The sequence below is a fragment of the Crassostrea angulata genome, chromosome 1 (genome assembly GCF_025612915.1).
Source record: "Crassostrea angulata isolate pt1a10 chromosome 1, ASM2561291v2, whole genome shotgun sequence".
Taxonomy (NCBI): domain Eukaryota; kingdom Metazoa; phylum Mollusca; class Bivalvia; order Ostreida; family Ostreidae; genus Magallana; species Magallana angulata.
In genome coordinates, this window is record NC_069111.1 from 57,208,019 (window position 1) to 57,231,345 (window position 23,327).

General features: G+C 35.2%; 1 protein-coding gene across 4 annotated transcripts; it reads right to left on the reverse strand.

Annotated features, from left to right (window-relative positions):
- Positions 1-2,756: 2,756 nt before the first annotated feature.
- LOC128177495 (midasin-like) lies at positions 2,757-22,772 on the reverse strand. Of its 4 annotated transcripts, none has more exons than XM_052844224.1 (9): positions 22,723-22,772; positions 10,316-10,409; positions 9,874-10,029; positions 8,922-8,982; positions 7,796-7,869; positions 6,174-7,666; positions 5,863-5,996; positions 5,199-5,295; positions 2,757-4,983 (listed from the first exon to the last, which is right to left on the reverse strand). In XM_052844224.1, exons 3-9 carry the CDS (start codon positions 9,981-9,983, stop codon positions 4,388-4,390), a joined length of 2,565 nt encoding a protein of 854 aa, XP_052700184.1. In that variant the 5' UTR covers positions 9,984-10,029; positions 10,316-10,409; positions 22,723-22,772; the 3' UTR covers positions 2,757-4,387. The 4 variants fall into 4 exon arrangements, with proteins under 4 accessions (XP_052700184.1, XP_052700199.1, XP_052700191.1 ...); XM_052844239.1 differs by lacking the exon at positions 22,723-22,772 and adding an exon at positions 22,297-22,508; XM_052844231.1 differs by lacking the exon at positions 22,723-22,772 and adding an exon at positions 20,328-20,442.
- Positions 22,773-23,327: the final 555 nt, after the last annotated feature.

A 23,327-nucleotide genomic window follows, 5' to 3' on the forward strand; every position in this document is an offset into this window, starting at 1 on the left:
GTTTGTCCTACTTGTATATATTTAATTAAATATTTGAGTGTAAATGAATATTAATGAACGATATTACTCCAAATCGGAAAAATCGTTAGACATAAACTAATGGTTGGTTGGTTTATGTAAACTACTTTAAAAACTGTACAATTAATGTTTTAAATCAACACCCCCCACCCCACCCCCCTCAAATATTAAACCTTTAAATAATGATCATCCCTCGCACATGGCTGAGGAGATCCGGCGCGAGTGGTTAAGTGATCCGCGGTCGGTTCGTGTTCTTCTACATGTACCTTATGACGCGTTTATGTTTCATATTTTGCACGGACACAACTTTATTTTATTATGTTTTCAACTATTATATTGGTTTAAGATAAAGTTATTTTACTTTTACAGTTGATTAAGCATTGATTCATACGATAGCGTACAAGGTAGTTTAAAAATCAAATCAAATTATAATCAAAGTTCCATGTTACATGTTTGCGGTAGGTGCTAGCACGATAAAGGAATGCCCTGAATTGAGGCATTCGATGATTATTTTAGAAAATATTCACATGAGTTTAAACAACTTTAGATTAGATTCTTTCGGTCACATATTAATCACTTCTGTAGTTTCATTGTGGAAGCGAACTCATTGCTGCCCCCCCCCCCCCCCACTCCTCCCGCCCCGCTGACAGGTGCTCGCGCTGGATTTTTTTTTAATTGGAGAAAAGATATCAAGATCTGTCGAAAAACATTTTTGGTGGTTTCTTCTTATGTGTAACATTTTGTTTCACTTTCCCACCCCTTTGTTTATTCGGCCAGTCTGTGTTAATTCAATTGCCGCATGCGATCGAGAATCTTGTGCCGCTTCAGCGCACACAGCTCAGAACATTTATAGCCCCAGGTCATCAATTGTTATGTAATTGAGTAACAGTTGGAAGGGTGATTTTACTACATAAAATAATAAAATCATATTATAATCTATTTTAATTGAGTACCATGCGTATAGATTCCCATAATAATTAATTTTTTTATTTCCTTTCAATGTTTACATTTAATTTTGTTCAAATAATTAATAAATTTTCTATCATTTAAATTGTGTGCTTTATCAAATTCTGATTCCGATTACCTTGAATTCATTAATTTTCCATTGGCTTTTGACAAAAGAGAGACGCCTGACCATCCAATGAAAACAAATACACAGAGTTTGATTGACAGGTTCAGCCAGGTGCAGGTCTCGCCCGATGTCCGAGGTTATGCGTGCTGCTTGTACACAGCCGAATGGTCTCAGTAAGAGTTATCGATGTAAATAGATAATAAAAATACATGCTTATCAAAACATGATCGTGCAAGTTAAAGTTGATTTAGGTTTGTTCCAATAGAAATCATGTTTCGCTAACTGTATTTAATATTTTTTATGTATAGCGAATTTTAATATTGTTTCAGTACTGAAACATCGCATGAAAACGTTAAATATACATGTACTCTGTAACTAGTCGTCTTTTAATACATATACCTTTCTTTTGTTTGTTAAAAATTCGTTCAATTTTGTTAAAGTAATGTAAAACACGCGCGCCATTTTGAAACAATTAACTTGTCAGAGAGTTCCGAATGAAATCTGATGAACGTTTCAAACGGTTCTCGCACGCTTTGCTCGAAACGATTTACACGCTTTGCCCGAAACGCTAAACGGTTTACATGAAACTCTAAAAGGTTTACACGAAACGTTTCTCGCACGTTGGCCGCACGCTTTTTTGGTGTAGTAGTACGTTTTAGGGTCTGTAAATTTTGTCAGCACGCAATTCTAAACTTGCACATAGTCTTCTAAAATTTAGAAATATTTTAATATAGAAGTTATCTTTGAGAAAAGTTTACGTGTTTTGTAGGCGAGTTCAGTTTAAAAAAGAAATACAATTCCTGACATGAATCATGAGTACATACTGTTTAATGTTTATAACAATGCTTGCTACCCTTTGAAAATTTAACTCGCCATTAAACATGATCTCATTTTTTAAACAATGTTTGAAACGATTACATAAACTCTGCTCGACAAATAGTTTTCTTAAAATATTTTCTTCCTTTCTTTTTTCAAAACGCGTTTTATATACAGACTTCCAATTACAACACATTTTTATAACAAAAGCAGAACTGAAAGTATAGTCATTATAATCGTAACATATATTTTCAACTCGCAGCAACAACGGAAGACCTACTCGGGGCTTTGCCACGAGCTCTGCTCTAGTTAATAAATTGATTACGAAAAGTAAGTAAAATTCACTAAATTACTGTTAATGTACATAAGTATGTTAGCTAAAAGAAACGGTCAATTCGTCTCCTGTGAGACTTTTGAGTTTAACTTCATCATAATTATTTTGTGCAGTCCGTGATATTTCTTAGGTCGCTATAGGTTTTAACCAATCGATAAACATGGCGTGTCAATTTCAGTCCTGTCAGTTTCTCGACAGTTTCAGTTGCTGTAAGATTTCGACCAATCGATAAACGGGGCGTGTAGATTTCAATCTTGTTGTTTCTATATAGAGCTATGAATTAACTATAAGTTTCCGTAAGAAATAGAGGAAATAATACTTGGTGGATGTAAATATAAAAATGTAACGAACGCATCGGCACAAGGACACTAAATACATAATTACCCAACGAAAATCACGAAGCAGTACTCTGGTTACCATGGTTACTATGTTGAATCACAGATTTCGCAATGAATCAGATACAGACCACATAAAGTTGATGCACAATAGTTATAATTTATCGAATAAAAAAACTACCATGTTTAGAGTAATTTTATTCAATGTCTGTTTACATTATATCACAACACTGGTCACGTGATCAAGTATTGTATGTACACGTTTTGTAGTAGATACAGTAGCATTGAGGGTCACGCCGTTATAGCGGCTCCCAGATACCAACAATTCTTGTATTAAGTAGGGGTACAGTGTACAGAAATGGCGGTACATTGACAGGTTAATGGGTCATTTTCTGGAGAACAGTGTAGCAATTACATCTTTAACTAAGTGAGCTTTGATAATTATATAATACAGTCAGGTTAATCCTAAAGCTAATTTAAAAACCCAACATTTAGAAACTGTCCGAAATACAAGACCTGGTTCAGTTTTCTTATTTTTCCTATCCCTGCTCAACATCTTGGGTTCATGTTGCAAAACGATGGCATTAAGGGTTAATTTTGATATTTTCATGTATAGAATGTTTTGTAATTTTTAAATCTACATTGTAAGCATTTAATAAGAAAAAAGTTCTTCATTTTAATAAATAAATATAATACAAAAGATTTTAATGTATTATCAAATTTAAAAATAGTCTAAAACCACAATTTAGAGCAAAATGAATTGCTACTCTGTGGTTTTCTCCCCTTAATAATATCAACGATTGCTTGACAGAAAAATAGAAAGTTTAGAAAATGAAACCAATTTCATTAATTACCATATGTAATAAATACAGGATTATTCATTATGCAAAAGCACTTAATCTACATTTTACAAAGCATTTTATTATACAGCTATAAATTTTGAAGCACGGCATTTGTAGCCTAAGAATACAAGTTCTCATTAACAAGTAGAAAATGGCGGTGGATTTAACCAATATGACTGACTTTATCATTATGAGCTTATTCCAAGAACACTTTAATCCCTTATCAGTACTAGAATTCAAACATTATACTGAAAAAAATTAAGTGATTAAATGAACACTAAATCTTTGGCTTTTTTATGAACATACACTTAAGATTTCCTCTCGTTTTAAACAGACAATTTGAAGTGTTGTTTTCATACAATGAGCTCAACTCATGAATAAAAGTGAAACAATGAAATCCACCACTGGAGAACTTTTAATGGACTCACAGTAGATGTAAAATGTCTGCCTGGAAACAGAGGAATTTATTGACAACTTATAATAAAGAACTTAGAATTGGTTAGTTTTTAAAAATTGCTACTTGGATAAGTTGTGTTTAAGTTTGAATATAAAGTGAATTTAATTGACACTCTTTGATGTTTCTATTCTAATTTGTTTATTCTCACAGAAAAAATTTCAATAAATGATGAATAAATTCTAACCAAAGATATTTCTCAGGTATTGTGTGACTTTGAGTAGCCTTACGATGTATAACATAAAATTGATTACTGAAACACATACACATAGTCTAAAAGATACATAGTATCATAAAGAAATGACCATAAAAAACAAATACGGATGATTAGATACACAAAAATGAGGCCAGCTGTTTAAGTGAACTAGGTATTACACTACATTTATAAATACATAAAATAAAATAAAACAAAAAGTATAAAAACTAACAAAATAGCACATAGAACAAGTTATTATAATGGTAAAGAACAATATCACAACTGAACAGAATCCCTCTTGGAGCCAGTGACTTAAAAGATTACAACTTTTCACAGAGGACGTCAGTCCTGCGTTTCCACACCTCTCTGTCTTCTAACTCCTCTTCTTGTTTATTTACTTCCTGTTTGTCTAGCTCCTGTTTCTGCGTTTTGACTCCGTCAAGGTCCTCGTACATGTGTCGCCTCAGCACGCGCTCCCTGACCGGATTGGTCTCCCCTTCTTTGACCTCCTCGTACACATGAAGCCGTTTCTTCCGCTCCATCATGGCCTTCCTCTGTTCCTCCTGCTCCACTTCCTGGACTTTTGATTTGACTTCCTCCACGCTCTCGTAGTTGGGATCCCCCTCCACCTGTCTCTCCGGAATGCAGTCCCTGACCGTTGTGTAGTTGGGATCCAGGGAGACCCCCCCAGTGTCTTGGTCCCCATCAAAGGCTGGGTTCACCATCCCTGTAGACATGGCCTCCGTAGAACCGGACGAGAACCGTGGACTCGCAGTGGCCCCTGGAGATTTCTGACCCTCTGCGAAGGATGATCGATTACTGCTGTCCGTGTCACCGGGCACACGGGGCTTACCCTCCGTCATCTGGTGTAGGATGTCCAAGGAAGGGGGGGCAGGCGCAGGCAATTGGTCCCCATCTACAGCAAAAGAAACACCATACTACATTAAAAATTATGTATGTAGAGAACTAATGAGAATGGAAAATGTAAAAATATTCAAACATATGGTTTCCTTGAATGTTATGTATTAATTGAAAGCATTTTCTGTTTGAGTTGATAGTTAACTTCATAAATCCATCAGAGACAGATGTATTACAACATGTTTGATGATTTTTAAGTTTGTGTGGACCTACTAGGAATTTCCTCATACAGCTCCTGTCTGATTAATTGCTGGCTGTTCTGAGCTCCACCCCTGGAAGTCACTACACCATCCCCTGATCCTCCCTCCACCTAAGAAAAAAATTGACAAAATTAGAGTTGTCTTTCTTGACTTTTATATTACCAATCTTACCTTCAGTTGGTAGATACTCCAATATACATTGTAATCTATACAAAGGGGTATAGCTACATGCAGTATTGTGGATTTTTCACCTATCAAATTAAAATTATAAAGATAGCATTTAATATAAGGATAAAGAAGGTTGAAATCATATTGAAAATAAATATGTAACAAGTTATTTCCCAAATGATGTCATATTGTAGACTTAAGCAAAAAATGTATGTTTTCTGACTGAACTATGACAAAGGAACATCTAGCGCAGCTTGCTCAAGAACCATTGCAAGAATTGGCCCATTTAAGTGATGTCATAGATGATCAACTACTGATAACTAAGATTAAACTCATTACGAATGATATTTTCTGTTTCATAATGTTTTTTAAGATATAATTTTGATATGATACAATTTAAAAATTGGTAAAAAAGGGGGAAGATATCAAACCTTATCAAATGTTGTTCTTTTGGTAATTTTAATAAATAAATATACTTTTCGCAATGTATTCCTTAAATTTCCACTCACCGTTGCATACATATTCTCTCTGTCCGTCACTTCTTCGTACGTGTTCAGTGCTCGCCTGGCATTGATGCTTGCCATGGATTCCCGCGCCGTCAGTTTAAGGTATGGAGGTTCTTTATGCTTCGGGGTTTGTGTCACTAAAATCAAACACAAAAAAATTGGATTAAATACTACCTAAATAGGCTGAAATTTTTTTCTTCATTCTAATATTTTGCTCCTAGAGGAAAGCAGCTACCTTTGTTCCAATAAAAAAATAGGAGATGTTGTAGATAAAGAGAAACAAGGAGACATTGGTGCCATATTGATGCTGTTACCTGCCGTGCTGCCTATATTATTTGTAGTGGTTGGTGCCAACGCACTGGGAGTTACTTCTGTCCCTCCTGTGGCTCCCGCTCCCATCACAGTTGTGGTGCCATTTGTAGAATGAGACACAGAGGACTGGTGGTTCCCTTCATTGTAATCCTCTTGGTACCGCCGAGGTGGCTCTGGAGGCAATTGATATGAATCGGGATCCGATCTCCTGTTTGTCTGGCTGGCTGCAGGCAGTGGGAGGGGCCTGTTTATGTTCGCCTCAGTGTCTTTATTTTTCATCACTTGAGCATACTCCCCCACCACATTGAATCCACCCTCCCGTAACTCCTGGTTGACCTTGCTCACAGTGGAGTACTGATACGATGTGGGACGACCTTGACTCTGACCTTCACCTTCCTCTGCTGCTCCCTCATCTTCTTCTACACTGTTGTAGGGATCCTCAGGCTCGTCCTCTGTAACCTTGTTGTAGGGGTCATCACCTTTGACCCCTGTGTATGGATCATCTTTAACCTTGTTATAAGGGTCATCCCCTTTGACCTTAGCTAAAGACTCAGCACCTTTGACCTTGTTGTAAGGGTCATCATCTTTGACCTTGTTGTATGGGTCATCCACTACCCTATTATATGGATCATCAATATCATCAACAGATGTTTCATTGTCAATAGCATCTTTGACCTTTGAATAGGGGTCATCTTTACCATTCCCCCTGGGAGTTCTTTCTTCTTTCACAGTTGAGTATGGGTCAATGTCTTTAAATGTTCCTCCACTCGAATCGTCCTTGTCGTCTTTCACTCGTGAGTATGGATCAAAAGGTTTGGATCTGAAGGATCCTGAGTTAGAATCACTGTCTTTTACTCTGGAATATGGGTCGTACTCTTTTGTTTTCACAAGTGAACCATCACTAACATTCTTATCAGCGTCCACGTTCTTCTTGGGAGTCTCGTCTCCTACTTTCACTTTTGAGTATGGATCAAAGGTTTTCTGTTGTTGTTTCTGAACCTCAGAATCCTCTTCCACCTCCTCTTCATCATTTACACTGGAATACGGATCATACAGTCTCTTTACTGGGGCTGCTGTAACTGGAACGCTAGCCTTAGGCTCTGGCTCAGGCTGCTTATCTTTCACACCTTCATAAATGTTTTCTCTCTCAACTTCAGCGTAGTCATTCTCTGGCTGTTCCTCTGTGGGGGGATCGGGCTTCCTGGCCTGTACATGGAACTGACCGTCATCCCCCAGTTGTATGTGGTCGTAGTTGGAGCGCCGGAGGTTGTTCTTTGGGAAGCCCTGCCGCATCAGATGGTCATAGTCGTCCTGATCCTCCGTCAATATGACCTCTCCCACGGTGTTCCTCTTGTTGCTGGCCTCACCCTTGAATGGATTGGTCTTCCCTCCGATGGTGTTTCTGCTGGCAGTGGGAGGTTGGGGTAACTCTCGGTGATTGGTCCCCGGGGGGTGAGGGGAGGAGCCACCCTTAGGACTGCCCCCACTGTTTCTGCTATAAAACAATTATAAAAATAGACAGATCTTAACTTCTACAATATTCTTATGATAAAAGCAATATTGAATTAAAAGCATTTCTAGGAAGAAAAACTATTGGGTCTAATGAATAAAGAGGAGAACTGACCTGATATTTCCATTAGTTGCTGGGGCTCTGAGAACAGTAAGACTCTCATCAATGTTCACAGCGATGGTATTTGCCTATATATGAAAAATATAACATCATTAGTTCTTTTTTTCTTGCAGAGTAAAACTATCAACATTTTGACAAATCTGCCAAAAGCAGGAATTTGCATTTCATTGGTTTATTCCATTGTCAGTAGGTTATGTGAAGATAAGTGTCTTTACTTAAAACACCAGTCTTCAGATGCTTCCACTGATATCTAAGGGGTTACACTGGGCTAAATATTGATGTACAGTAGATGAAGATCAAAAAGTGCCACTAAATCTACTATTTACCCAAAAATAATGAGGCATCCATTACTTGTTGGATAATTTAAAACCTTCAAACTGAAAACCTTTCTTATTATATGGTACTTTAATTCCTCATTTACTTATAACTCACTGGTTCACTGAGACTAATCGTTGTGTCAGAGCTGAACATTAACATCTACAAGAACCATTAGAGAAACTTGTTCACAGTATATAAATAGTGCCTGTTTGGGAGGGTAACAGTTTGAAATTGACACCCCTCGAAAACCATTGTCAACCGACGCGAAGCGGAGGTTGACAATGGTTTTCGAGGGGTGTCAATTTCAACTGTTATCCTCCCAAACAGGCACTATTTATTTTGTTGTAATGAATGTCTTAATTTTAAAGAAAACATCACTGCTTTTAGATAGGAATAAGGTGAATTCTAAGGCGAACCGTACACGTTTTATTTTCGCGCATGTAACAATTCGTAATGTTACCCGTTGCTAAGTGCGTTGCTAACGCTGAGGGTAATAGAACAGATTATGAACCGCGTCTAAACCAATCAGATTACAGTATTTAGCATGAATAATGTATAACAATTATAAATACTTACAATCTGAATGTTCTTTTTGCAAAGTTTTCTCACACTTGATTGCAATTTGATTTAAAGTAAACATTTTTGATCAGTGTAAGAGGTACCACCTTAAGAAAAGTTAAGCTGCGTGTAAAAAAAATTTGATTCAACTAAGATAGTCGACTCAAAATCACAGACTAGCTACCAGTAATCCTTTCTGTAGAACAATATTACTTTAACTTCTTAATTGACAAATCAAACATACTTGTGGCTCTGTACCATTCTTCAGGTGAGTGGTTTCTTCCAAATTTTCTTTCTTTTCTTTGCTAAAAAAATCCCCGAAAAATTCACACATGAAAAGAAGCTTCAAAAAATAAAGTAAAAAAAATAAAACTATATATGCATGTATTTTTGAATACGTTTGTAATAAAATCACACTGAAATCTAAGAGACCGGCATCATCTTACTAGTGAAATATCCCTGATACCTGTATCATTACAAATTACCTTATTTTGAAATTATGTGTTTCAAAACAATTTCCTTATTTCTTGCATTGAAACTGCATCTGAATTGACTTTTGATTCCACATATAGTTTCCACATACAAGTTTACAATCTTTTAAAAACAAAAATTAATAAAGATAATTTAAAAAAACAATTCCCATTGAAATATACCTTTTCTTAACTCACCATTAGATACAGGTAAATATTTATCAAAAAGTAAACGCCCAATTTAAACCTAACTTTTTAACATCAAAATCTAGTTCATAAAATTTGAGATGTGAATTTCATAAATGGTACTGGGAACAACTGATTAACTAAGTTGTATATGAGCTTATATTTTAGGTAAACACAGTAAAAGATTGTGTTTGAAACTGTCTTTTTCAATAAGATATTAAGTAAATCAATTTCAAATCTTGTTTATTTTTCTACATCTGAAGAATGAAATACATGCAGAATTCCTACAGTTTCTTTGAAAATGGTATTTAATAAGTTTTAAAATAATAATAATTTGAATATAGGTATGTTTATTACTTTTCATGTGTTTCAAATAGAATGTCATGTTTTATTTTCTATACCTTAAAAACAATAAAGTATGGGAAAAGTAAACCATTTACTACTTTTCTGATATTGATGTATACTACAAAATTCCTTGTATTTCAACTGAACATTGGTGATAAAAATACTTAAAATAGGTAATGTAAAATGAAGCTTTACCTTTTGGCACAGACACAGAGCACGAGTAGATAAAGGGAGAGAATCAGCCCCAGCCCCGAGACTGCCACAACAGGAAGGAAGTGGGGCTGTGAGCTGGTCTCCTCAAGCATTGTACTTCCTCATTCTCCAGCCATTCTACCGACCAGGAAGTTTGTTCTGGCAATGAAAGTTATAAATAGATCACCATTCAAAACTGTGTACCCATAAACATGATATACACTTTTAAATTCTCTGGAAATTTCTGTTATTGTTATGTGTACATTACATGTATCATTACAATCATAAATGTGACCGCAATTAATCCCGAACTTAAACGAGTCAGTAACATTGAACGGTAGAATGAAAGTGAATAATCAAACATAACAACATAGCACAAAAACATATAAACATAAAAGAATAAATAGCAAAGCGATATAGCACCCTTCTCACCTGTGTTTCTTACCTATATATATGGATGGGGTCCACTTTCAACAACTTCTACATGTTTTATAAGATATCGAGTTACAACTTCATTCTTTAGTCTGTAGCAGGTTTATCTGAGAAGAGATTAAAACTCCGTCAATGGTTATAAATCATGGGAAGGGAAGAGGAAATCAGTTTAAACCATTATCTTAGATAAAAACTGTGGAATAACAGTGCAGGAAGTCACTGCTAGTGTTTGTGACATGGCTCTGCTATAAAACTTTGTTAATTGAACAATCTAGAGCATAAATAAATATGGAGGCATAAAACACAAACTTAACGAGGCCGGGTCTAATTTGTTCTACCTTAGATTTTTGAATGAAATTTTTTATATGAATTTCTACTGATATAATTATTATTTTAAGATTAAAAAATAAGACATTTACCACACCATTTGTTTAAGGGGTCATCTCAAAGTTTGTTAATTTTTAACATAGGAGCCTATGGGATTTTGCTTGAAATGTATCAATTTTGCACATTTTTTTACATTTTTAAGGTTTTCCGCTCTCAGCGGAAAACCTTACTATTATTCTGAAAAATTTTCAAATTTCTTATTATTTTTTTTTTTCTTCTAGACGCCAACTTTGATCCTTAATATCTCGCTCGTTTGTTCACCGATTGTTTTGAAATTTTCAGGACTGATAACATGCCGCGTGATGTTGTCGTTGCATATTTTAGTTGAGGAAAATCCATATCCGGTTTTGAGTTATTCCCTTTTTAGTAAAATTTAATGACTTCTTTTGTCCAGGGGGGTTTAGCTATAACGATGACTGGCAGAGTCTCAAAGATGGGCTGGTTTGGAAGCTAATACATTGAATTTGTGCGAGATATATTTCATTTATTATTTAAATGCAAATAAAAGGGGTGGCATAGATGTTGAAACAAAGGTAAGAAAAAAATTCAAAAAAATTCGCGTATTTTCCGTGGTTGTTTTCTACCTGATAAAAATTTGTTATAACATGTATTTTAAAAGTTCTTGATCTTACCCAGACCTTTCATTCGGTATACCAAAAAAGGGGCTGGCCCCTATAATTAGGGAGTTAGAGGCGTCCAAAGTTTCTTGTCAATAACTTAAAAAGGAATAAAAATTTCTAATGCATTATTGAAGCAAAGTTGTAAAGAAATTAATTTTGAATCCTTCCATAGTATTCAATTTAATGTTTTCGTAATTTATAGTCAGTATTTGCAGAAACAATTGATGTCAGTTCGGTCCATTTTTGTGGGGGTGCGCAAGTTTATGAGGTTATGAAAGGACTTCTTGTAATGCACTAACTGATACATGTAGCGCGCAGAAATAATTCCACATAAAATTCCCAAATGTTTTTATTCATATGTACATTTTCATTTCATAAAGATGAACCTCTCTGACCTTATTTTTGTTGTTTGTTTCATAACTGTGCCCCTGTCTATATTTAGATGCATTACGAGACTCAGGTAACCGATCGATAGGAGAGTCGCTAGCTGTATTCATGGCCGTCGCCTAGACGACAGTGCATGTGCTTGTAGAGCTGGACGTTCACGTTTAACGCCCCACTGTGTTACTTTGAATTGTTTCAGTACTGGGAGATGTGTTAATAAAATGGTTCCAATACATGGTAATTAAACTCAAATTTTCTACAATACGTATACACGGCCGTCTTATAAAGCACAATGTGTATTACTGACATAACAAATATACGCGAACGCGGGATTGCTCCCGATAGAACATTTCTTTTAAAGCAAAAAAAAATACTGATTTGCGATGGACATAATATAATTATCATTGTGGAGATGATTTTAAAAAGTGAATGTAATATTCGTATACGATAATATTTGAATCCTAACCCGCTAGTTTTAAGTTACGATTATTAGGGATATTGATTATGACTTGCCCCACGTTTTCTACTTGCAAAACATCTACAAACGAAAATACCAAACAACCTTCAGCAGCAACTTATAAATTATTTATTCCATACACAATTCTAAAGAGGTAATTAAATAAATTTTATAAATGCTTTATACTTGTACTCGCTATCTTCCATGGAAAAAAGTGGCATGGAAAAAATGTTGTTCGATGTTCATCAAATACGCTGTAGCCTTAGCAATCGAAAATAATTAACAAACTGTATATTGATAGATTGACATATCAACAAACATTCAGACTCGCAATGTGTTTTTTTTACAAGTTCTATAAAATGTAGACCTAATGACTGAATTATTTACCGTTTTCCGTCTGCGTTATTTTGAATCACGTGTGTACGTTATGTGTAGCCATATAGATGAACACTTTAAGTGTTTAATTTTTAAAAGAAATTGTGTACATGCAGAGCAATGCAATGCTAGGACAATTAAATTTCAACAATGTATATGGTGAGGCCGGTCGGACTGATACTGGTTCTGCTTGTTCTACAAATAGCGAATGTAAGACGAAGTATTGGGGGTGTTATACCGGTATTTTAAACAAATATAAGTATTGCTTTCTTAAAAGCTTGCATTACTCAACTTAGTATTTTATTGGAAGCATTCTTAGTTACCTTAGCTGCATATATGTACCAATGACAATGAACTTTATTCTCAATAAACTGTGTTTACAGTGTAGAGAAGATATATACAAAAATTGTATTGTGAAGAAGGATTAGTACATGTACACGCTCGGTCTGTATCCCGGAAAATTGATTACCATCCGAAATTTTTCATACAAGGTCTACACACTTGCAGCTAACATTAGCTTTAAAAATACATTTTAGAATTTGCCGTTGTTTATAAATTCATAAAAAAGACGCGCAGAATCAAATGGTAATATGTCGTTTGATATGGGATTTATGACGTCTATTTATATTGTTTTCATTAAAATTATGTCAAGCTTGTGGGTGGAATGAAATCAGTTGCACATGTTATATGACGCAGCAACTATTTTTTTAAAATTTACATACAAAAATTGAATTATCATGGAGTTGCCCCCCCCCCCCCCCCCATTTTGGTAGCATGTAAAAAAAATGGTATGAAAATCATGAAATTATGGGTGAAATTTTGACAATTTTGAAAAATTCAAAATTCTTTTTTTTTTCTTTTTCTGCTTGTCAAGATTTGTTGGATGAGTTTGCCCCCCCCCCCCCCCCCACACACACACAATTTCAAAAACGATGCTACGTGTCTGGAAATTACTCATTTCTTTATTCCCTTCTTTAATAAACAAAACAAACCAACAAACATAACCGATCCAGATAAATATATTTACATGTATCAAAAATAAACTTCAAAAACAAACTACACATTCATCCATCACCCACAATATTGCCTTTTCGATATTTGTCATCGTTGTAGAACCGTGTAACAATCTGTTAAGTAGGTGCTTGCACGACAAAGAACCCCTTGCTGATCTACATTTTTCATTAACGCATACAAAGAAAAAATTTATTTTGATTTATTTTTGAATTTCTTTTGATGTAAAAAAAAGAAAAAAAAAGAGAAGAAATTGGTTCTCAGTCTCTCTTTATGCCTGTTTGTTAGCGGTTAATCCAAGTTCATTTTGAATACCCTTTTGTAATTTAAAAAATGCGATGTAATTTTTTTTTCATGCAATACTTCGGATATAGCAATGGAGAGTTGTTTCTTGAAATTTTATTAGACCATAAAATTATAAAATGCTAACTTTGAAAATTGTGCCCGATTTCTTTCTTTTTTTTAAGGTAAAACTTTATTGATTTAAAAAATGATTCTTTGAGACAAACAAATTGACATAATCAATAAAAGTTTGACAATCTCTAACTGCAGGTCTGTAGCTTTTAGTCTGAAAAAGAGACACAGATCGTCCATCCGAATTTCTTGAAAATTGCCATTTTTTTCGTACGCGGACGCAATACTCACCGAGACTAAATGGTTCGTATCTTAAGTTTTAAGTTTTAACTGCTTTGAAAGATAATATTGGTTTTCTGATAATTATGAACATGAATAATTAAATAAAAATGGTTAAAATTACAGTAAAATTACCGACACCGGTCTTCTCCATGCGCGGATCTAGAAGGGGAAGGGTTCCAGACCCCCCCCCCCCCAGCGAAATTTCTTTCAATTACGTGTACATTATAAACTTACCAAATATGCCTCGGACATCCCTTGGCAAACTCAAAAAACCGTCTGACTTTTCAACCCCCAACCCGGAAAAACTTTCTGATCCGCGCATGTTCCCCCTCCCCGAAATACAAAATTATTCTTCAAAACCCCCTGTAAAATTTCCAGGATATCCGCATATATACTAAGAGATTCATTGGCGCTTGCGTTCGATAAAAATGCGTGTAAAACGTTTGCCAATGGTCTTTTTACCTTCGCACCGGGCATAACCATAGTCCCACTCTGTGAATAAAATGCGGCGAATCAAGCTAGAGACAACGTGTTAAGATCTGTATTTGCTTATAAACATGTAGTATCATCGTGCAAAATGCACTGTTCAATTATAATTTTTTTTTTACTTTACTTGTAAAATTCAACATCGGTTTCGTATTGCCCGAGGCCAACGGGCCTCGGGCAAAAGATCATACTGAGCTGTTCCCTGCACCAAGGGAAAAAAATTCTGGTCTATTGACTGTTCAAGCATTAAATAATTGTTTTATTACCTAATTCCTTTTTTAGTTTTCAGGGTTTACAATTTGCATATTGCAGATGGTTTTCGTGCCATTATGCAATATACTAAGATATTTTTTTTCTCATCTTTTACATGCACAGAACCTGTTGCATGCATTGCATCATCTCAATTTAATAGTAGTTTAAACAAAAAAAAGGGGGCTTAAACCCATTAGATTTTAAATAGTCTTTTACCTTATTTAAGGCTTTAAAGCTGTTGATTATTTGATACTCCATTTTGATAACATTGAATTTGGTTTCACCAAGTACTAAAAACAACGTCTATGTAAAGGAATATACATTCCCTGAGAACTATCGAAAGGATGTAACATTAACATACCCGCGTTCTGAAATACGTTGCCGGTCCAATAGATTGCAGTCTATTGACAGGCGGTCCAATAGATCGCAGTCTATTGACCGGCGGTCTAATAGATCGCAGTCTATTGACCGGCAGTTCAAAATAGACGCAAATATTTAATTGGTAATAAAACAACAAAATCCCTTTGATTAGGTAATAAAATACTTTGTTTCTCAGTGTTTGAACATCTAATATTGTACTATGGTCAGCTATAAATTTTTTGTAATACGTCACAAGTATGACGCAGCTACGACGGAAAACCTAATCGTTGCTTGCAACGAGCTCGTCTCTAGTTTTTTAAACTTCTGCCCTAGGGATTTCTTTTTCTGTTCTACATATTAAACTTATTGCTAAAAGGCATTAAATGGTCAAATGAAAAAAACCTTTTACCTCCTGATTTGTTCCAGGGGTCTTATCAAAGTTGTTTTTTGTATGTCCAATTTCCCAGATTTGTCGGATTATATATGGCTATTTTTTATTTGACAAAGGCGGAAATGGTGATCTTTATAGTATTATTATTCAGACATATTTAAGTAATAAATAAATAAATAACATCACATATTAAGGGTCATTAATATAAAATATATGGTTACTGTCTTGAAATATATGAATTAATCTATATTTAGGCGGGTTAAGAAAACGTGACAGAGGGCTAAGCTTGCTGAACCTTCTTCACGTTTTCGACCCGAGCCCAAATATAGCTTATACTTCGAGACATTTATGTTTATTCCACAAAATAATTTCAATTTTATGCATCAAACAAGCTATTTTCAACAAATTTCGCTGAATATCTGCAGTTGAAACTATCACGCCATGGCGTCAACAAAGCAAAAAGATGACGTCACAATACAAATGAAACGCAGCGCGAAAGCGTGCGTACTTGTTCTGTACTCCTCCTCGTTAAGGTGGTAAGGACATCTGTTGATATTAATGTGGATAAAAGTACACTACAACCAAATTACTTTCACCGTTTTAGAATTGTAAAATATTAAACCAAAAAATTTGTTAAAAAATTTAAAGAAAGGGAAATTTTATAAAAGGCCTAGCTGGATTTGAACTTATGACTTACAAATTCATAGCTAATACTCAACCAGTTGTACTACGCTGTTTGATAATGATTTAAATTTGGTGGTCAACAATTATTTCAGAAATGAATTCAATATTTATTTGTTTTACATGATATAAAATGGTTTGGGGCAGTTCACGCTTTATAAACCGCAATTTATATAAAAAAGCGTATTTTGTTTCAAACCATTTTATATCATACAAAACTTATAAATATTGAATTCATTGCTTATCTTTTTTTTTTACTCTTAATTGCATATAAAAATCGTCATTTGACCTTTAATATGATGTTAACTTGTACAAAATTCAAATGTAACATCAGGCGAATTGATACATTTTTGAATTTAGATACATGTAAGATGAAGGCAACATTCTTTATACAATACATGTATTAAATATTTTTTTATCCGATCAGAAGGCGTGTTATAACCAGAATTAAATTATAAAAAAATATACTTGATTTTATTTTTTCAAAAGGAAGTACGTCACGATTTGCAGGTGTACCAATACCACCTGAACGCTTCCTCGATCCCTACAATGTCTATATTTCCCAATGTCTTGATCAAATTTCTTATAATAAACTCTGAAATATTCATACTTCCCAACCTCTTGTACAAGTTCACTCAAACATTCCCTAAAATATTTATACTAATAAATTTTCTTATTCATAAAAAACATGCAATTTAATATATTGTGAAATAGTTTTTAAATTGTACATTTATAAATGTTGAAAGCCTTTCCGGGCCCTTGATTGGTAAATAAAATACAAAATTAATGTATCTTGTATACATGTATAGCCCGTCTTGTACAACATTTCCATTAAAACCCTACCGTAACATTATCAATGTTTTCAAGGGTCCTACTGCTAATGTAAAAAACACTTATCGGTAAGTCTTATGTGTATTTTGCGATAGACATACATTTGACATTGGATGAAATATTCTTATTAATTCAATCCATCATGGACCATGTAAACTTTAGCTTGTTGGGGTACAACTGTCAGAATTTGGATATTCAAGATTAATATTAATTTATACAAGGGGCAATCAAAAAATACGAAGACTTTTGTCATAGCTATGTTACTTAACGTCATATCATTACTAAATTTGGTAGACATAATTTAGCAAGAGTTTCAAACAATTTGCAAGAAAAAAAGTTAATAAATTCCTTTATTTCTTAGAGTTATTTAGAATCTAATCCTGCAAAAATGAGGTCACGGCACACGGTCAAAATTTGTGTTATGTCAACAATAAACCATATAATGTCGAAAGTAATATCTCTAAAAATTCGGCTTAAAATCAAATAATATTGAAACCTTAAATTAAGTTTTGTCTTGGTATTCTATGTTCCAAATAATGACAGGATATTTTGTTTTGACGAACAGATATTAGTAACTAAAGACAGATAGTCCTCTTTAGAATTGACTAAAAACATCGACGTCGCCGGACGTCACAGCGCAACGAGAGGTACAAACAATATAGATTTTACCCAGGAAAAAACCGACACAAGCTGTAAAAATGCACAGTGGTGCAAACATAAGTCAACAATTATTTGCAAGTTTGTGTTTAACTGTAATAAATTTTGTGGGGGTGGTGGTTATTGTATTTTGAATATAAAACAGTCCGAAAGAGAGTAGAATATCTGTAAATATTTAGTCAAAAAATAAGTAACGTCAACCGCCGTTAATTGTTATCCTTACTGTAAACTAAGAGACACAGGGTTAGAAATCGAAAACTATGAAGAACTAACTTATGATTCTCGAACAAATGTGTGCAAATAAGATGTTAAGTGGTTCAGTGTAATTTTAAATTGTAAGGAGAAAGGTACAAGAGACTAAGCGTGATATAAAGATGGGGTTTATCTATAAACTGTGCGTCTTTAATCTTGACGTCATGTTTTGAACGTTACCATGCGCCGTGGCGACAAAACATGTTGTTTTTAAAAAGGGGTGACAAAAATACCGTTTCATCAAATGGACTAAAACTTCGCATATCAATAACATAAGTGTTGGTGCACAGATTAATCTGTTAAGTTTGGCTATCATGAAAAATATATGATAGACAGCCACACTGTCTTCGTATTTTTTGATTGACCCTCGTATATATATATTACAACATAATGACAAGATCAACCCAAGGGCAGGTAAATAATGTTTAGTACAAGAATATATCAGGTTTTTTTGGTTGAAATTGTGTTATCAATGTATAGACTGAATGCAACATGTGGTACCGGTAATTCTATACATAAATGCTTTAGCTTTTAAGCAAACTAACGACAAGTAACAATGTATTGATAAACCATAATAGTCCTCCCCCAACAACAACAAAATAGTATTATTCCTGAAAAAGAATGAAGAAGAATGTATAAATACATTCAAAATTCAATGTTACAGTACACCTTCTTAATCCGATTAACCAAAACAATGAAATCCAAATAGTTCCACAAGAGTCGGACATGCAGGGACTCCAAATGTCCGACTGAAGCACATCTTGTCTGCTTGATCCAGTTTACTGGTAAGTGTTAAAATTGAATCCAAAAACTAAGGTAACCTCTACATCATGTACATAATGTACATGTATCGTAATTCTATAGAAGAGCTTCTGCATCATTAATTCTCAGTTTAATACAACTATCAATTTAAATTCTTCAATCAAAATCAGAAATTGACAATTTTTTTTCATCTTTCCTACAGATCAAGTTCATCATATAATTGGAGCATCTCTCAATTCAATTTATTAGTTTTTGCAATATTTACCACTTTATAATGGTAATTATGACATAACACTTATAATAAGTTTCCTCTCAATGAAACCAGATAATGCCAATTGATGTGATTTCCTGGTGCCAATACTGTCCATCTCAATACAAGCTTTAATAGTCAATAGAAATCATGAATGGTACTCGTTTCACTTCCTGAACCTTTCCTGCATACACTTGAATATACACTAACAAAAAGAAGAATGAGACAGAGATGAATTAATAACCCCCCCCCCCTTCTACCCTAATTGGAAATGGTATGCCTTATAGCTTAAGTATGAAAAAGAATAGCACCTGCTTATTTTAAAACAAGCAGAAATGGTCTAATTATAAGATTAACGACATAAGAATCTTTTAAATGGTCAATTACCTGGGTATGTCTATCTATCACCTGTATCTATTGTCAAGGACTGTCTCACTCCCCTCCACCAGTAGATCTATCCGTAATTATTCCAACTCACAGCTCTGACAACAAAGACAGCAACAACAAATTACAGGTAATCACAGGTAGACTGAAGCATTCCTGTCTCCCGTCAAAGCCCGTGTTTACACACAGATTGCCCCTGTTCAGTCCCAGTTCTTCCCCTTCACCTCGCCTCCCCAGCAATGCGCAGGGATAAGAGACCGATTCTGTGTATGACTGCCGCACACATTTAAAACAACTCCACCTTTATCAAATGCTTGCTCTAAAAACGCATTTCAAATTCATATCTGTCCAGATAAAAATGTGCTGTAACACTGATTGTAGCTTATGTAATAAGATGCATATGATAGGGGACTGTTCTACACAGCTTGCTTAAAAATCCTTCACAAAGATATTCCCAATTTATAATACATAAGTCTGGAGCCTGAAGGGTACAATATGACTGTCACCAATCCCACAGCACAAAAAGTCAATTACAACCAACCAAACAATATTTCCCTCTCTATAAACATAAACATAAAATCATATCCCGTTTCCTCAATTTGACAAAGTTTCTATGTTGAATAGGGGTGCTTACATCACTTGCTCAATTACTTAGCACATCACCGACCCTATACAGAGCTGTACATACATCAATAAAAAATATATATTATCAATGGTTTGGCTGCAGCTGTTCTCATGTAACAAAGTGTTCATTAAAAGGCTCATTTAATCTAACTAACAAACAGACGGACAGTGACATCACACTGCGAGAACCCACTGATGGCTGACCATCTGTCAGACCGCGCTTACCTGTGCCTTCCTTTGAGCCGGTGTTTACATACAAATGACTCACTCTGATCACTGAATTAATCTCCTACTGTGCATTTTAATTATAGGTGTCTCCCACCAGCCCATCGGTAGAAGAAATTCATTGGCCGTGAGTCATCACCAAAACTTACTATCAAATCAGGTTTTCTTTTTACTGCTGGCTCCCATCATTCAGATATATTTTATCAAAACGTTTAAATCACTTCAAATCACAGGAAATTCACTCCCTAGAAATAGCACAGTAACTCGACTCCATCAGCCTTCCAACAGTTGATTACATGACTCTTACATATCTACATAAATATCTGCATCAAAGCCTGACTTATCTCAATCATCTCAATCTAATCTCGGACTTACTCTGCACAGAATTAAGATCCAACAGTTCCTGATTCCCAAAGATATGACCCTTGGAAGCTACAGGCCTTCTGCATCACCTCAAGAAATTTGACCCTCAGGAGTCCAGGATATACTAGGAGATTCAGCCCTTACAAACTAGATAAATGGCTCTCAGAAGGTCAAGGTTGTTTGTGGACTCAAGGAAAATCCAACCTCAAAAACTTAAGGTCACTGGAAGATTTGTTCCTCAATAACCTAGCACCGTCTGTGGATATAATGGTAGGTTTGGCCCTCAGAATCTTTAGGTCATCAGTGGATACACTGAGAGATTTGGCCCTTTGAAACTAAGGTTGTCTGTAGATACACTGGAAGATTTGCTCCACAGAATCTTTAGGTTGTCTGTGGATACACTAGGAGATTTGTTCCTCAGAATCTTTAGGTTGTCTTTGGATGCACTAGGAGATTTGTTCCTCAGAAACTGGTGGGTACACTGGGAGAATTGGCTCCAAAGAGCAAGAGGGGGTCTGTGGATGCACTCGGCAGTGTAGTCATCGAGGAATGTTACTATGTCATGTAGATCTCAGGGAGCTAATGCCCGGCCCATTGACAACCATAAAAACCAGATTTTATGAGACTTAATTAATTGCTTGACATTTGTGGGTCTTGTGCCCCAGGGTATTTATAGCAGCTCATCATAGACTTCAGATAGCACTGATCGCTTGTTGTATGTATGTAAAACTTAATTCATACAATGATAATTAGATTGACTGATAATGTTCAGCACTCTGTGTACACGTATACTTACACATCAAACACCTTCAGTGCGTGTATTGAGACTGTTCCTATAGCCCACAGGCTTACAGCTCAGTGTTTAATGAATAACTACATGGGATTTGTTTTAAAAAACATGTAATTTTCAGTTTTTAAAAAACCCTCTACATATCTGTATAGACATTCAAAGCACCATAAAATTAATAATCTCACAAAAATTATCAACAAACCTGAGTCAATATGTTCTTTTTTTCTTTATGAAATATATGCCAATGGATTTATCCTTTCAATCATTTTACAAAATCTAGCATACCCGGTACTTTTTTCATTTACAACATCAATAATGCACAAGGAAAAAAAAAGATATCTGATTGCAGTTTTGTTACTACTTCCTAACCCCCCTTCCCCTTCTCCAAACCTTACTCTCTAAATAAATACTTGGGCCAGGGTAAGAATAACAGAGGGTGAGGCTTAATATATTTCAAGACTATTAACATGTATTTTGTTGATCCTGCACACAAAATAACAATTTACGCCTTAATCACGCTATTTTTGACAAATTTTGGTGCATATCTGCAGTTGAAACTATGACCCCATGGTGTGAATAGAGCAAGAAAGATGATGTCACAATGCATGTTTACGTATGATGGATGCACAAGGCTACATTGGGGCACTGACAGAATATAGCTTTGGTTTATTGGGTTACCTTTATTTAGTCACTGCAGTGGGTAGTTGCAGGATAAATTGCATTCTCTAAATAAAAATATTTTACACTTTGTTCTCTGCTTAGTTTTTTAACCCCTTGAACTGTAGTTCAGGAGAGAAAATTTGGTGTGAACCGAACCTAGGTCCCATGCTTCAGCAGCCAGATGTTTTACCACGGAGCCCCCTGGGCCAATACACCCTCCACCTACATTCTCTCTGCGGAATAGCAAGTCAGAGACGTGACTGGACCCTCTATCACTCCATCTGACCACGCAAGCGTTCGTCTTTGTTTAGGTGTATGAATCTCATCAAACATTTCACTACAATCAAAAGCTTAAACCGGTTTGGCATTATCTAATTGCGGGTGGTATACCGCTGGGTACACCCGAGAAGCATGACATCACCCGAGCAATGTGAGGGAACAACGACCCTGATTCTACAGACTGGCTGCCAGGATTTTCATGGATAGTATTCTCTATTCAATATATGTAAAATCTGTCGAATTGTAACACAAAGAGCCGCTACAATTTCATAATATGCGTAAACAAACAACGAAACGACTTACCTTTGTTTTTACCGGAAGTGAATTAGGATTGATTACCTAAGAACGACAACCCCCAAAAATTCTAGAAACCCGATCCCGATCCGAAATATATTTAGCAATAGAACTGTAGAAGGGAATGCTGTGTACGGTGTTAACAAACTTTCTTCAATATGGTTCATTTCGTTTAAAATTTGACAGGCACTTAGACAGTTAGATTCAGGTGTGCGGAACAATCCCATGAATTTTCGCCAAGTTCTATGACCCCAATACAACATGATACAATGGTTTTAATTGGCTAGTTGAGTTCAAAGATTTAATCGACCCCAAAATAAGTAAATGGAAATAAATTGATATGGGATGAAAAACATTACTGAATTCAAAGACATCTACAATGACCAGTGAGCATGCATGTTGATTATATAGCAATGCTGCATGTACACAAATGATAGAAGCTTAAAGGCCCTGTCACATGCTGCGTCCCCACGGCGTGTTCACAGCGTTGTAAAATTCATGGAATATCGCCGTAGGATCGCAAGGAAAATTCAGAAAAAATGTACAGTTTTATTTGAAAATTTTACAAGTGGAGATGTCACGGCGTCCGTACGGCGACCGATGCGTTCTTACGA